We start from the raw sequence: 16,711 nt of genomic DNA, 5'->3' as shown, positions 1-16,711 counted from the left end.
CTGAGCAGAAGGCAGATCCTTAACTGACTGAGCCACCCAGGCATCCCTAAAAAATCATTCTTTATATTAAATTGAATAATAATCATTTATAATTACTGAGGAAGTTGTATGACACTTACACATACAGAATGCTAACAAAAATGGATACAACCACACATATACACTGAACCACTTCCAGAATAACACTGAAAGGAAAGACTTTTTCTTACTTTTGTAAATGTTTGTGTCTCTGAGAATTAGGAAAACAGCCTATATTTGAAGTATAGAGGAGGATATACTTTGGATAATCCTGTGATAAAATCACAAATATGTATGTTTCCCTAGTTATCTCTTTTCTACAGCTGCTGAGTTAATTATAGTCTCAAAAGATGATTTACAAAAACGTGTATGTGTTATATATGTATATATATACACACACATAAAGAAAAGAGTAGGCAAATGACTTTTCAAACCATTAATATTTTATTTAACAGAAACAACAATTGGGACACTTCTAGAGTTTACAGTGTATTTGATACAAAAATAAGAAATTCTCCAAAATATGTATTAAAAATACAAAGTTTATGGATCTAAGGTACACAGAAAATTTGTTTTACATTTCAGTCACCCAAAACAACAGCTTGTGGTCTCCTCCAATTGCACACAGTGGGAGAGTTCTATGCCAGGAAAGGCCAGATCCGACAGCTACAGAACCAATGAGGACAGGCTACAAAATATGTGAAGAATTTAAGAAACTTATTAAATCACCAAAGTTGATAAAGTAAAAACTACCCTTCAAAAATAAGAAATGCATTGATAAACTGTCTTTGGTTAACATAAAGGAAATAGAATTAAAAATATGCTCCCTCATATTTGTTTGTAGCTGGCTAGAATGAAAGATACAAATAATCTAAGAATAACTGATTTAGCTTAGACTTAAACATTTTTGCAGCCTAAACCAATTAGGTGAATAAATTATTATATTTAAATGAAGAAAGAAATACGAAAAAATAAAATGCTTCTCACATGAACAATGGGAAGAAGGTCTGTTACCACTGGTGATTTAAACACCAAAAATGCTTTCTCTTTCCAATTTAAGCAGATAAGACATTCACAAATGTCTTCAGTTACACATTACAAATTTGGGGGCTATGAGTAAAAAAAGTAGAAAACATGAATTTAAAAACACATATGCCACAAACCAACTCTAAATTACCTGAGGGTGTCCTAAATGATGAATTTGAAACTGGCTTGCAATTTTGCCAGGATAACCAGTGGTTGCGAACAAGTTCTCATTAATTGTGGACCACCTAAGAAAAGACAAAAACACCCATAGTACCCTAGAGATAACTATGAACTTTTCTAAAACTATTTTTTTTTAAAGATTTTATTTATTTATTTGACAGACAGAGATCACAAGTAAGCAGAGAGGCAGGCAGAGAGAGAGGAAGGGAAGCAGACTCCCTGCTGAGCAGAGAGCCCAATGTGGGGCCTGATCCCAGGATCCTGGGACCATGACCTGAGCTGAAGGCAGAGGCTTTAACCCACTGAGCCCCCAGGCACCCCTCTAAAACCATTTCTTTTTGCACAAAACCAATACTTTTATAAGTCTAAATTGTTAATACAATTTTATAATTCGACTGGAAATTTCTGCGAAGTTGGCTATAAATATTTTCTCATTTTGTGAATATTAAATGTTTACCATGTGCCACTTGGTTAAGTTCCAAAGTTACACAAAGTTAGCAGTTCCTTTCTTAAAACCAAAGGAGACAATGTGGTGGGGATATAAACAAGGCATCAGACAAATATAAAGTATTTCACAGTGCAATACATTAAAAAAATTAATATCCTTATTGACATTTGCTAGAAAAATTAGTTATAAATTCATGTATTTAAACACCTAGAATATTTATATATCTGATTACTTAAGTTTCAAGATATCCTAGACATTGAAATATAGTAAGTTAATGAATCAAAAAGTGTTAGTATAGCTCCAGCAACATGCCTAGCAGTATAAGTGGAGTGGGGAAGATACATGAAAAAAGAAAGGATTTGTTGACACACACACACATAGGCTAAAGTCTAATTAATATTTTTATTTGGGCAGACATTACTAGTTGCTGTCCAATAGCCTTTCTGCCCTTCTTCCATGCTAAATGAACTCCAAACTACATTCCAACAGTGTGGCTGACCAGAAGGGGATGACATGTACTGATAGCAATCCCTAATAAAAGAGGAGTACTCCTTCTTTTCCTCTTTGGACAAGCTTATATGCAGCTATGACGCCTGGAACTCTGGTAGTCATCTTGTGACTATGAAGCAACAAGCCGGAAGCTGCCACTGGGGACACAGAGGGAAAGGGCTGAACTCCTGTTGGCACTGATGAGCTACTGAGCCAGTCCTGAGACTGGCTCCTTCAGAAGCATTCATGTCTCTGTGATGTGCTCACATTTTTAAAATAGGAGTGTATCTTACAATCTATGGCACCTTACATTTTGATGAATATATATATTTTTAATGTGTACAAAAAATGATGTTGTGCCCAAGTCCTATAATTTTATTGGGGGTACTTTAGATTTGATGAAATACAGCATATAAGAAATACACTACTTGTTTTAGTCTTGGTTAGTAAGTTTTCATGTTAGTTAAAGTTAAAAGCACCCTAGTCACTACATTATACAATGAAATACTAGGCAAAGGTCAATGAGAAAGAACAAGGTAGACATGTATATTAATTTTAATAGGAAAAAAGTCACAGATACACAATACAGTGTGTTCTCACTAAAAGCACAACAATGACATTTATATGCATAAACGTGGGCCCACCTACATTTTACATCTTTATTAAAACAAAATATAAGGAAGTATATACTCCAGATTGTTGGTGTTTGTTGAATGGTAATGTGTTTTGTATTTTATAAAATTCTTCAAAGAAAATATTGGAAAGCGAATCACTCCCTTACCCAGACCAAAAGACAAAAGCAAAAGACTTAGTTAGGAAAGCAAAACAACCATTTATAAAACAATCAGAAAACAAACGCCAAAATATTCCCAACTCCTCAGTGCAAAGGAGAGAATTGGGAAAGTATGGTGACATAGCATGTGACAAAGTAACCAAATTAAAAAAATTAAATATAACTTGAACACAAATGTTACATTACCTGAATAAGCAGGCTTGATCCATGTGGACAGGTCTCTTATCTTGAGGATAACTGAAGGGTAACATAATGTATTTTATGAATTTATGTTCTGGTCTCAAATAGAGGAATTAAGGTTAAATTAAGGTTTTAATAGCATTTTCTCTTTAAAGGACACAAGGCCCAATTTACTTAAACTGTCACAAAATTCTAAATAAGCCCTGGATGAGCACAGATGAAATATAGAGATAGAGACATAGAGACAGACACGATTTAGAACTGTTACAGAACACCATCATTCAAGTCAATGTTTTTCTTCTTTTTTTTAATGTAAATAAACATTGCTCAACGATTTTTTTCTTTGTGTTGTTCTTCCTGGGCTACTCTCAAAGTAAATCTGCAAATCATGGGCATCTATCTCTCTTACGTAAAAACCCACAGCTCTGGTCCTTTTGCAAGATAGACTTGTTTCTGCTCTATAGTGAGGCTCAGGTATACAAGAATGGCTCCATGGATCAGTCAACAATAGTGACTGACTTTTGGGGTATGCAACAGACAGCTGTTAAGGAAGTACCTGGATCGAGTAATATCCCAAATTAACCAATCATTTCCTGCAACAGCTCCAACTTTGAAGGTATTTTTTAAGCACCAATGGGCTGACATTAATGGCATCTGTTCTGATTCAAGAGATAAAATAGCCTGTTGAGTCAAAAGATCATAAAACCGGATTGTTCCATTCTTCTCTGCAACCATCAGCTGTAAGACAGGACAGAAAAAATTCACCTAATTCACTAGCCAAATCTGAGGCAGAAATCCAACATTACATATAATATGTAAACATCTGCATATATTACAAACGGAACATCAAGTGTAAATGAAGTAAGAGAGGCCTATGTAAAAATCTCTGTCAAATATTAAAAAACTCGGAGAAAACTGGTGAAAGAAAGACCCAGGAAAGTTGAGTACAATTTTAAATGATGATGTATGGTTACTAGGAAAAAATAAGTCCAAAGAATCATTCTGGGGAAAGTTATAGCTTTAAGTTATGTTGTCTAGAAAGGACAGCTAAGTGTGTATTTCTCAACAGAGCTATATTATGTGTTACACACCCTTATGTGATGTGAGATTGTTTCCAGAATGGAAGGAAGCATGACGTTAGGAACACAGACGTTAGGGAGCAACGCTGCTTCCTTCATTTAAAAGCTAAATGGTCAAATTACAAGTATTCAATTGGCAGCTTTCTCCTTTCTAAAATGTGTATGTGAGGATAAGAATAGCTACAGCATTGTTGTGGTGATTAAATGAGTATTATAGGGGGATGCCTGGGTGAGCATGTGACTCTTGATCTCGGGGTTGTGAGTTCAAGCCCCACAAGTTAGGTGTAGAGATCATCACTTAAAAAAAATAAAATCTTAAAAAAGTAATACATGTAAAGCACCCAGTACTATGCTTGTCACAAAGTAGCCACTCACTCAATAAACAGTACTCTTCAATATTTCCTTTATTTTAAAATACTAATGATTTAAGATGTTGAATAATGAATTTGTCTGCTTCCTTCCTTCCCTGATTCCTCTCTTCTTCCTTCCCTTCCTATCTAAGAAATATTTTTTTTAAAAAGATTTTATTTATTTACTTGACAGATCACAAGTAGGCAGAGAGGCAGGCAGAGAGAGACAGGAGGAAGGAGGCTCCCTGCTGAGTTTAGAGCCCGATGCAGGGCTCGATCCCAGGACCCTGGGGTCATGACCTGAGCTGAAGGCAGAGGCTTATTTTTTTTTTTTTATTTATTTATTTTTTTTTTTAAAGATTTTATTTATTTATTTGACAGAGAGAAATCACAAGTAGATGGAGAGGCAGGCAGAGAGAGAGAGAGGGAAGCAGGCTCCCTGCTGAGCAGAGAGCCCGATGCGGGACTCGATCCCAGGACCCCGAGATCATGACCTGAGCCGAAGGCAGTGGCTTAACCCACTGAGCCACCCAGGCGCCCCAAGGCAGAGGCTTATTAACCCACTGAGCCACCCAGGCGCCCCTCTAAGAAATATTTTATCAATGCAAAAATAATTATAAGATAATTTCCATTTTATAAAATATTAACGTGAAATAATTTATTTCTTAGACTCAAAGAAGCAAGGCATTAGGATACCTATTTGTGGGAGTTAAGGTAAAGAAATTGCTATGAATAGATATGTAGCTGTTGCGCAAATAAAATGGCTTAAAGACTCCTTACATTTTCTGTAAAGTTCTCACTTTTACAGAATGTTCTTGTAATTCTGATTATATTACAGTGCAAACATTCCTGAAGGTGTGAAGTACCAGTGGTGGCCTGGAAACAATGAGAGACTTACTGTCAATAATCCTGGTTTCTACTAATCTTTTGAGTGACCTAGAGTTTGCTTTTTTCCTATCTGTGAAATGCGGGATAATTATACCAGACTCAAGATTATTCCATACAGCTATAATGTGATATTGTACATTAACAGTATTTTCCTAAACCCATAAAACACCATTAAAGTATTACTACTACTTCTAGTAACACAGATCATGTCTGGCTTGGGACTACAGGCAGTCATTCTATTATTCACCATCTAAGAGACCTTTACTGAGCATCTACCTCCACCTTCCCCACTGCCCACACATAGAGTTGAGTCTTACTATTCATGGTAGGTAGAGCCTATTAAGTTGCTGTGAATGAGGAATTGGTGAATACTGAACACTGATCCTGGGGAAAATAAAGTGTTTGGTTCTTGTGAGTCTCTGAGCATAACATTTTTTGTAACTGTCCAATGCATAATCTGGTCTTATGTATGTTTAAAGATAACATTTCATATATACTGATTCATTAACATAGCGAGAACTCAGAGCCGTGGTGCCCAGGTGGTACAGTCAGTTAAGTGCCTGAACTCTTGGTTTTGGCTCAGGTTTGATCTCAGGTTACTGAGATCAAGCACCGCATCAGGCTCTGCACTCAGTGTGGACTACACTTGAGTTCCTCTTTTTCTGCCTATGACCCTCCCTGCCCTCTCCAAAATACAATGAACAAATCTTAAATAAAACAAAACAAAACCCCAAACCCAAACCTCACAGTCAACAGCACTATAGCTTATGCTTGAATAAAGCATATCTAACACCATATTATTTTCTCCATAAAGCACATCACTACCTTCTGGCACTTAGGAACCCTAGACTGCACTTTAGCACTTATGCTTTATGCTTGGGGGACCATTTTACATGGTGAAATCACTAACAAAAAGCACAAAAACGTGCTCAAAAATAGACCACAAATAGGACACTTCTTTAGAGTATGAGAGCTAAAACAAGAAGGCAGAGTGCTGGCCTCATTCAGCCTTAGCTGAAAATGTGCACATTAGTCGACTCAAATTTCTTATTGCTCTGAGCATGTCTGCAACTGTGAAATGCCATGAGTACTGATTTTGGGGTTATAAATAAATTTCAGTGAGTAGATGAACTTGCAGATACAGAATCTGTGAATAATGAAGATGAATTATATATAATACATAGTATTTATGCAAAATACTATGCTAATTTCAACAGAAATCAAAAGTAAAAGATGATCTTTGATATAAAGAAATTTCCCATCTAGAGAAGAGAATTAGGGAAAAAAAACTGACCATAGAATATAAATAGAATATGGGTAGTTTTTCCATTATGAGATTCTTAATAGAAAAGGTAGAATTTAAAACTATTCTCTAATAGGCAGAATGTTAAAATAATACTAATTCTACTGCCAAGAACATCAGGTCAGTGACATATACAACAAAAACAAATGCAACACTGAGCTTTATATGCCCTGCCTTACTGAATCCTCATAACCACTGTATGAAAAAATTACTGTCATTAATCCTATTTTTCAGAAGAGGAGACTGAGGCACAGAGTGACAAAGGTAACTTGTTGAAGTCTCACTGCTAGCCTGTGGCAGAGCCTGCAACTGCACTCATCAATAAAAGTGGAGCTAGTAACAGTACCTATTTCATAGTTTGGTTATGAGTTAATATATGTAAAGCACTTAGAATAGTCTTAGCACAGAACAGGCTCAAAAAAATTTATTATTATAGGTTGAAATCAGATTGAAAACTCAGTTCTTAGTTATCTTTTTTCAACTGTGCTCAACTGTAATGATAGATTTTTTTTTTTTTTTTTTTTTTTTTTTTTTTTGGTTGAAAGCATAGAGTAAAAAAGTTAAATAAGTTTGAGAACTGCTAGAGCTAAAAAGTTCACAGGGGAACTTTTCCTTTAGGACTTCTCAGAACTATAAACAGAGTATGCACTGAATTTTCAGAGGGAATATTTCTTTTGTAGTACAGAACACTAGTACTTGAATCAGAGTAAGCTCAAATCTTTGTGTGGCCTTGGACAAACGACTTATTAACTTTCTGGTGTTTCAGTTTTCTTATCTATAAAATGGACAGAAAAATGTTACCAACCTCAGAGTGTTTTGAGAGAATTACATTAGAACACATGTAAAATACTCAGCATAGTTCCTGGCACTCAGACAGCATTCAACAAGTGTTGGTTATTATACCCCATTTGATTTAGCAGCAATCCACTCCCTTAGAGTCAGAGACTCAGATCTGATTCCGTAACATCCTCAACTCTTGGTTCTATTATTACTACCTGGTAAAATCCTAGTTCCAACTGTGGTCAATTAGATTTAAGATCTTAATTTCTTGGGATGCCAGTGTTATCAGTTGGTTATGCGGCTGCCATTGGCTGAGGTCATGATCCCAGGGTCCTGGGATTGAGTCCCACATCAGGCTCGCAACTCAGGTGGGAGCCTGCTTCTTCTTCTGCCTGTTCTCCCTGCTCACTCGCTCTATCTTTCTCTCTCTGACAAATAAGTAAATAAAATCCTTAAAAAAAGAAATAAATTCTTGAGATCTTTTGACTTTGTATCTTTTATTAACTATCAAATGCTAGTATTTGCTTTTTGCTTTCCAGATTATGTGTGTAGTTCACACCTCATATGATTTTCATTAGAATTCTATGAGACAGATAGTCATGGACCCATCTCTCTCTTCTCTAGCTACCTTGTTTTTATCCAGGCTAAGCAAAATAGAACAAAATGGGCTTGACTGGATACATCAGATTACAGAGAGCCACCAGATCGGTTAGTAGTAATAAGTGTTAATAATGACAAGAAACTCAAATTGATCAAGTGCTTATTATGTGCTAGGTTTTCTGTAAGGACTTTTTAAGAGTTCACTCACTTAGTCTTCATGAGTTTTCATTTTACAAGAAGAAGAGGTAAAGGCAGTGATTGAGAGAGCTTCTGCAACTTGCCTGAAAACACATAGCTTGTAAGTGGTGGAACTGGGATATGACTCCAGGCAATTATCTCAAGAGGCCATACTTTTTTTTTTTTTTTAAATATGTTTACTTATTTATTTGAGAGAGACACAGCGAGAGAGAGAACACAAGTAGGGGAAGTGGGAGAGGGAAAAGCAGGCTTCCCACTGAGCCTGATGTGGGGCTCGATTCCAGGACCCCAGAATCATGACCTGAGCCGAAGGCAGATGCTTAATGACTGAGCCACCGAGGCACCCCAAGAGACCATACTCTTAATCACTTCTGTGTTGCCTTTCTGTATTTTAGGTTTTTGAGTATAGGGGAGACATGATGAAACCAGTATTTTAACGTTCAAAACTTTTGAAATAGCGGTAAGCCCTGGCAGGAGTTACTTGTGGGAACAGAAAGGTGAAGAATGCACCTTAATGACAAAGAAAGTGGTCTAGTAATATGTTCCTAAGGAAGGAAAAGTTAAAAACCTGGAAAAGTTTGCATACATGGGGTGAAGACATTAAAAGCGATTTCAGGATTTTGAGTGTATGTGACCTACAGCACGGACTTCTAAACATTCTGAAGTCACGGAAACAATAAAAGAAAGGAGGTGGGGTGGGATGGAGTTTTAATGATAGAAGAAAAACAGAAATTAACTTAAAGCATATGGAGGAAAGCGATCTGAATCACAAGCATTAAGATTCAAGTTTCGGTAAAGAAGTTGTAAGAAAAGTTCTGGTTTCTCATCTAGGTCACAGATTTTAAAAAGCAGCCCATTTGGATGTCAAATACATAAAGACAGAAAGCAGGTTAATGGTTGCTGGTGGTGGTGGGCAGAGCTCGGTATAGGTTTTCTTTCAGAGTTCATGAAAATATTCTAAAATTAAATACTAGTACTGTTTGCACTCTGTAAATATACTATAAAATAGTGAACTGTAGACTTTAAAAGGGTGGATTTATAGCATATTGCCTATATCTCAATAAAGTTATTAGAAAAAGAAACAACAAAAAAAGTAGCTTACCTGGGGTATCTGCGTGGTTCAGTCAGTTAAGCATCCAACTCTAGATTTTAGCTCAGGTCATGATTTCAGGGTTGGGAGACAGCCCCATGTCAGGCTCCATGCCCAGCATGGATTTTCTCTCTCTGGGGCACCTGGGTGGCTCAGTCAGTTAAGTGTCTGCCTTTGGCTCAGGTCATGATCCTGGAGTCCCAGGATCAAGCCCCAGATGGGTCTCCCTGCTCAGCAGGGAGTCTGCTTTTCTGTCTGCCCCTCACCCCTGCTTGTGTTCTCTCTTAAATAAAATCTTAAAAAAAAAAAAAAAAAAAGATTCTCTCTCTCCCCCTCTCCCACTGCCCTTCCTGCTCTCTCTAGGGAGAAAAAAAAGGTAGTCTATTGTATTTATATACGGTGATATTAACATTTGGTTAGAATCCTTGTTATAGTTCATGTAGACTCACCACTACAGGAGGGAAATCTTGCCTAAAATAAAATATAGGGCCTGGCTTCTAAAACATTACTTATACATGGAACAATCCCTACATATGTAATATGAATAAATTGGAAAATTTTACTCATGCACATATACAGAGTGTCCAGTTCTACTGAAGAAAGATCCAACCTGCCTGAAACAAATTTTCATGGTATCCTAAGGTTCAGAAAACATACTTACATAGTCTGGAACATCTCAGCTCAGGATTACCTCCTCTGTGAAGGCTATCAGCAGATCTGATTAATTCTTTCTTATGTAATTGATCTACTTACTAGATTTTTTTATTCCAACAGTTAAAACACTTAAAATCTGTGTTGCTGTATTTATAGGTTTTTCTTTATTATAAGTCCATCATTGTGCAACATAAGGGCAGGGGCTTTATTCATTCTTTTACCCTCTCTCACACGTAAAGGGCACAGTGTTGGTAAAAACTACATCTTCCAACAATTCACAAATACATGGTAAAAGAAGTGTTGGCAAAGGAGAAAGAAAAAGGGAAGATACCTGCAGAGATGCTCAAGAGGACTAGAATAATGAATCTTTAAAGATCAAGTGAGCAGGGTTTCAAGATAGAAGTGACAGAAATGGGTTTTCTATAAAATGAGGGTGATCATAGCTGCTATCTCATAAGGTTGCCATGAGGATTAAGTGAGCTAATATAAAAAGTTGACAATGGGCCAAGTATATTTAGTATTATACAAGCGTTTCCTATAATTAAATCAAGCTTATCTTTTTGTACAACTATGAGAATGGAAAAGAGTCAATGGAGAAGCACAAAGACATTAGAAAGCTATAAAAGCAAGATGCCTAGGGAACTGGCATGAGATCTATACAGCTAAAGAATTAACTTTAACAAGATGAACATGGTAACTTATTTTAAAAAAATTTTTTTTAAATTTTAATTTATTTCTTAAATTTCTTTTCAGTGTTCCAGAATTCATTGTTTATGCACCACACCTACTGATACATGTAATACGTGCCCTCCACAATACCCACCACCATGGAACACGGTAACTGCTTAGCTTCTAGGGAAAGATCAAATAGAGTGATGCCAGAGCAGATACTGGCAAATGAGAGAACTTTTGTTCAATGAGTCCTATCCTCTCAATGAAGTAAGAATTAAGGTCAATTGATAATAACTTCTAGTGTACTTTTAGAATTTTAGAAAGCTCTACTCTGAATAAGAGTTGAATACCACTGCAGCCAGCTCAAATTTGTCAGTGATGCTTTCTGTTTACATATTATAGCTTCAAGCATGGATTTTAACTTTTTTTTTAATGAATATTGCTACTAGATAGATTGGGCATCTGTTTTTAGATTGCAATCTTCAAAAGGGCAGGAAAAATGTACTCCGAAAAATGTCATTTATGGATGATGGTTGTAAAATAAAAACTTAATTATACAGAGATTTTAAGTTACAGAATTCTACACTAGTCTGATGCATTTATGACAATTAGAGTCTCTGAGGTAGAAAAAGTAATTGATTTTTCTCCTCTATATATGCATGTATTACACCTGTATATGTCTTCTCAGCTTAATAAAAGAAAACCAAGTTATAAATACCAACCTTAAAACTTTCCTCAGGATGCCAGCACACACTCATTCCAGGGGAATGAAGAACAAAATGAGCTGTCTGCATTCCTTCCAAGTTCCAAATCCTAATAAAAGAATAGAATATAATGTTAAATATTTTTGCTATATCACTACTAAAATAAAAATGACACTCCCATCAATTAATTCAAAGCTATTAACTAGAGATTATACTATATAGATATTTATAGCTAAAGTATATGTTTTAAAAAAAACTGAAAGCAGTGTGAAGAAGTTTTAACATATTCAGTCATGGAAAAACAATCACATACATTTTCTAATTTAACACTGTAACACAGTAACCAAATTAAACTATTCATATAATCTTTATTTTGTGGGCAGAATCTTGAAGTTTCCAGTTCACTAAATAGGTTGCCTTCCTACTTCATTAGTCATTTCAGTAACGGTTTCTGCCAGGGGTGCTTAACACATCCTACCCCCAATACTCCCATTTTCCAAAATAATGTATAAAGAAGCTAGTATGAGGTGATGTGACATGGATTTAGGGAGATAATTTCCATACTTGTTTAATTCCTTCTGCTTTTGGCTTTCCGTGCCAGGAGCTGCTTCTTATCTTATACCTTCTCTGATCTGGCTTACTTCCCCAATTCTGCTTATTAAAGGTGCCTTGATTGAAAGCCACCAGAGTAAAGGTTGGTTGAAGGAACAGATACCTGGTTCTTCCTACTCCTCCTCACACTTACAAATCCATAGTAACAAGGACCAAGCTACTCGCTGACATGGCTTTCTATCTCAATTTCTTTCCCAACCTCATAGCAGAGATCAAGACTTAGAAATCTCAATAATGGCACTTTACTGTGAAAAGTGCTACTCCCCATCCAGACTGCTAGTTGTCCAGCTCATCCTTCACACTCAGCCAGTTATATCTCACAGAGGTAGGTACAGAGTGTGGAAGAGTTAGCATGGCAGGAGGCAGAAGTTCTGAGTGGTTGGCAAAGTACCCACAGAATTCTGGTCTTTAAGAATTTAAATTAAGAATTAAAACAGCTCATCAAAATGCCTTAGACCTTTTCTTCTAGGGTTTATAGTTTATATCCCATTAGGGATCACAAAATAATTTCAACAAACTTAAGGAGTATACATTTGAAGTTTAGGGAAAGATTTACTTCAAAAACAATAGCATATGTATTGAACATTGCTGTTATTCTGTGCCAAAGCATATTATTTGAAATATTTTTTCTCTCTTATAGAAATTATAGGATCTTCAATTATGAAATATTATAGTTACATATAAACAAACACAAATGTTTTTCAAAATGATTATCTATTTGATTAAATAATTTAGAAGCATACTTTTTCTTTTGCCAAATCAACACTTTTCATCTATATTTACTATACAAGGGAAACAATTATAATTTAATTGAAGAGGGAATCACATTTACCAATAGTTTGTGCAATTGTGTTTCACTTCCCACAATGAATAAGATTATTAATTATGGCAACTGAATATTTCTTTCTTCTCTATTGCCTCTTGCATAATAAAGTGCTGGGCTAGCATATATTTTACCACTATTGAAATAGTAGGAATGTCTTGCAAATTCAGTGAGTCTCACGAGGGAATGGTCTAAAGGCTCCATTCTTTCGAACCTTTTCATCATTTTTTTCCTTTCAAATGAAGAAAACCAAAGAGGTAGAAATTATGAATAAGGACATTCTACAAAAATAGGCCAATTAAGTAAGTGTATTTTAATTTGGTCCAATGAACCAAATTTTAGTCTAATTTTTAAATAGTATTTTATCCTAACAGAACCTGATGCTTAAAAACAAAACAAAACAAAAAACCTGACTTAAAAATGAGGGTGATCCAGATTACTTTATAGGACTAGGATAAAGTGATTTATGGTTTATATTTATGTGCTTATTAAATAATTCTCAGTGGTTGCATAATCTAAGTACTAAGTGTGCAAAATACAACAAATTGGGCTGAAATGAGTTATAACTAAATAAGCTACAGATGGTATACTTTAAGTTGTTAAGTCTTATTTCCCTTTTTGATTGATTCCATAATTAAGTTCTTCTCAAATCCCTTTGTAGAGCTCAACTCATTTTTCTGTCATTACTTCATGGCTCATCTAGTTAATATTAGTTCCATCAGATAAAATCACATTCTTTTATTTTTTGATACATTTTTTTTGCAGTTCACCATACATAATAAAAAACACATAAATGTTAAGCACACAGCTCAGAGAATATAGCACTCAATTAAGAAACAGTATTTCCAGAACTCCAGAAAGTCACCCTGGGCTTCCTTCTGATCTTCTTTACTCTCTCACAAAAAGCACCTAATATCCTGACTTCTCACAAAATTGTGTACCTTTGCCTGGTTTGAACATCATAAAATGGAATCATGTAGTACGTATTTTCTTGGTCTGGCACCTATCACTTATCATTAGATTTTGTGAGATTTACTAACATTGTCACATGTTGTTATATTCTGTTCACTTGTTGCTGTAGATAGTATTCCATTAATTAAACACACTGTAATGTATTTACCTACTGTACTGTTGACACTTAGGCTGTTTCCAGTTTTGGTCATTGTTAATAATGCTGCTGTAAATCTTCTTGTATGTTTCTTAGTTAATACACTCACATCCCCCCACCCCCAACACACAAACACACACACCCCTGCTGAGTATATATACCTACGCATGGAATTGATGGATTATAGCTTACAAATATGTTGAACTCCAGCAGGTATTGTCAAATAGCTTTCCAGACTGGCCATACCTTATTTTTAACTCTCATACTTCTTTTAATTACCAACGGAAGAAACCTACACTTTCTCTGACAAATTTACGATAAAAACAATCTTAAAACAATCATTTGGCAAAATGTGCAACTTTTCAGTTGGTCTTACTTGTAAGGTAGATTTTTTAAATCTTCCCCTTTTTCTTGCATATTATGTTATTTTCACTTATCCATGTATAGATTAATTTGCACAAATTTTAAGATGTAGTGAATACAATATGTAGTCAAAGCTCTTAACTCACTTCCTTCTGACAGACTCTTCCTTTTTCCCTCTATAGAATTGACAGGAACAAGGCTATTTTCTAATAGGTTCACATGTACATTTGTTGTAGACTTACAGAGGGAAGATGGTTTTTTTTTTTTTTTTTAACTTAGTAAACCACCGTATGGGGTATAAACCCATGCCTATTTATTAGTACAATTACACAACTAGTATTATGTAAGCTGATAGAATATGAATGCGAAAGCTATTTCAATGAAACTAAGTTGATGGCAACTAACTAAAGGTAAATTTCTAACTTAAAAATGCTCTTAAATTAGGAAGGTATGTCAGTTACAAAAGATTAAGCAATCAAAGTAAAAAGTCTAGATGTTTTCACTATAGTCACTACCATGGGTGTGATTCATGCAAAAAAAATGTCCAGTGCTAATCATCAGACCCATAAATTATGGAAAAATAGATGTCTTAGCTTAAAATTTAAAAATTGGCAATAAGCAATTGATAAATTTTCATCCATATCTTGTGTATTAAAATAAGGTAGGTAGACAATCTCTTAAAATGATTTCCTGAGTTAATTCATATTTTTTGAGACTAGATTAGCTTAATTAAATTTTAATTCCGATGTAGTTAATATACAGTCATATATTAGTTTCAGGTGTACAATATAGTGATTTAACAGTTCCATATATTACTCAGTGCTCAGCAAGATAAGTGTACTCTCAATCCCCTTTACCTATTTCATATATCCCCTGATACATCTCACCTCTAGTAACTATCAATTGGTTTTCTGTAGTTAAGAGTCTGATTCTTGATTTGTCTCTCTCTCATTTTTTACCCCCTTGATTTGTTTCTTAAATTCCATGAGTGACATCATATGGTATTCATCTTTCTGACTTACTTCGCTTAGCACTATATTCTCTAGCTCCAAGTACTATATATATATTATACATATACACATATACAAACACACACCACACCTTCTTTTTCCTTTCATCTATTGATGGACTCTTGGCCTGCTTCCATAGTTTGGCTATTATAAATAATGTTTCAGTAAACAAGGGGGTGCATGTATCTTTTCACATTAGTGTTTTTGCATTCTTTGGGTAAATACCTAGTAGTGGGATTCCTGGGTTGTAGGACAGTTCTATTTCTAATTTTTTGAGGAACCTCCATATTGTCTTCTACAGTGGCTGCAGCAGTTTGCAGTCCACTCACAGTGCCTGAGGGTTCCTTTTCCCCCCGCATCCTTGCCAACACTTGTTTCTTGAGTTTTTGATTTTAGCCATTCTTAAAGGTGTGAGGTGTTATCTCACTATGGTTTTGATTTACATTTCCCTGATGAGTGATGCTGAGCATCTTATCTTGTGTCTGTGGGCCACCCGTAGGTCTTCTCTCAAGAAATGTCTCTTCATGTCTTCTGCCCATTTTTAATTTTTTTTTTTTTTTGGTGTTGAGTTGTATAAGTTCTTTATATATTTTGGATACTAATCCTTTATCAGATGTGTCATTTGCAAATATCTTCTCCCATTCAGTAGGTTGTATTTTAGTTTTGTGATTGAGTGTACTGACTTTTATTATTTAACAAACTGTAGGTCTAGACCATATCAGATGAGAGTTTCTAATGTAACAGAAAACAAATTAATAAATTTGAAAATTCATATCAATATTTTCAAATTTATTGCTAATAAATTTGTTTATAATGAGTAAAGCTACTTAAAGTTAGTTACAACCACAGCAGCATACTTTTCAACGAAGAAGTACGTCACAAAAAAAGAAAAGCTGTTAGGATTCATAACCTTCTTAATAGATGTTACTCAAGCACATGGAAAGGTAATAGACTATAAATGTTTAAAAACACATTATTAAATTAAACTATCTTGACCAAAAATCAGAAGCTATTTGAAATACACTGTATACCTATTTAAAAGTTTACAAGGGAGATTTTAAAGAAAAAGCTTTTAAGGTAAAATTAGTTTATTGACATATTAAGAAGTCAATAATATAGATTAAATCAAAGAGCACTGTAATACAAATAGCATCCCTCTTCAAGTAAAATAATGACAACTCTGACCCAATTTGACTATAATTATAACAAACACCTCCAGCCCTCCCAACTCCATGGTCCTACGTTGAACTCTTATTAGATTTAAGCTGTAAAATTTACAGAGGGAGAATCCAGATCTAACATTGTGAATTAAATATACTTTTGGTAGTTAGTTTATTGTTAAA

At 35.0% G+C, this 16,711-nt stretch overlaps 1 protein-coding gene across 4 annotated transcripts in view; it reads right to left on the bottom strand.

Annotated features, from left to right (window-relative positions):
• Window positions 1–439: 439 nt before the first annotated feature.
• NUP37 (nucleoporin 37) overlaps window positions 440–16,711 on the bottom strand; it is a 43,524-nt gene continuing 27,252 nt past the window's right edge. For 3 of the 4 annotated variants that reach the window (XM_004742989.3, XM_045084784.1, XM_045084783.1), the window contains 5 exons: window positions 11,471–11,561; window positions 3,691–3,872; window positions 3,141–3,191; window positions 1,196–1,289; window positions 440–706 (listed from right to left, as the gene is read on the bottom strand). In XM_004742989.3, the coding sequence (XP_004743046.1) occupies window positions 593–706; window positions 1,196–1,289; window positions 3,141–3,191; window positions 3,691–3,872; window positions 11,471–11,561 (532 nt within the window). In that variant the 3' untranslated portion in view covers window positions 440–592. Of the gene's footprint in view, window positions 707–1,186; window positions 1,290–3,140; window positions 3,192–3,690; window positions 3,873–11,470; window positions 11,562–16,711 lie in introns of those variants that run through there. The other variant, XM_045084785.1, reaches the window with a different exon arrangement.

Source organism: Mustela putorius, unplaced genomic scaffold (genome assembly GCF_011764305.1).
Source record: "Mustela putorius furo isolate JIRA1106 unplaced genomic scaffold, ASM1176430v1.1 tig00000788_pilon_pilon_pilon, whole genome shotgun sequence".
Lineage (NCBI taxonomy): Eukaryota > Metazoa > Chordata > Mammalia > Carnivora > Mustelidae > Mustela > Mustela putorius.
The sequence above is the reverse complement of the archived record's forward strand: the minus strand, read 5'-3'. Positions and strand labels throughout refer to the sequence as shown.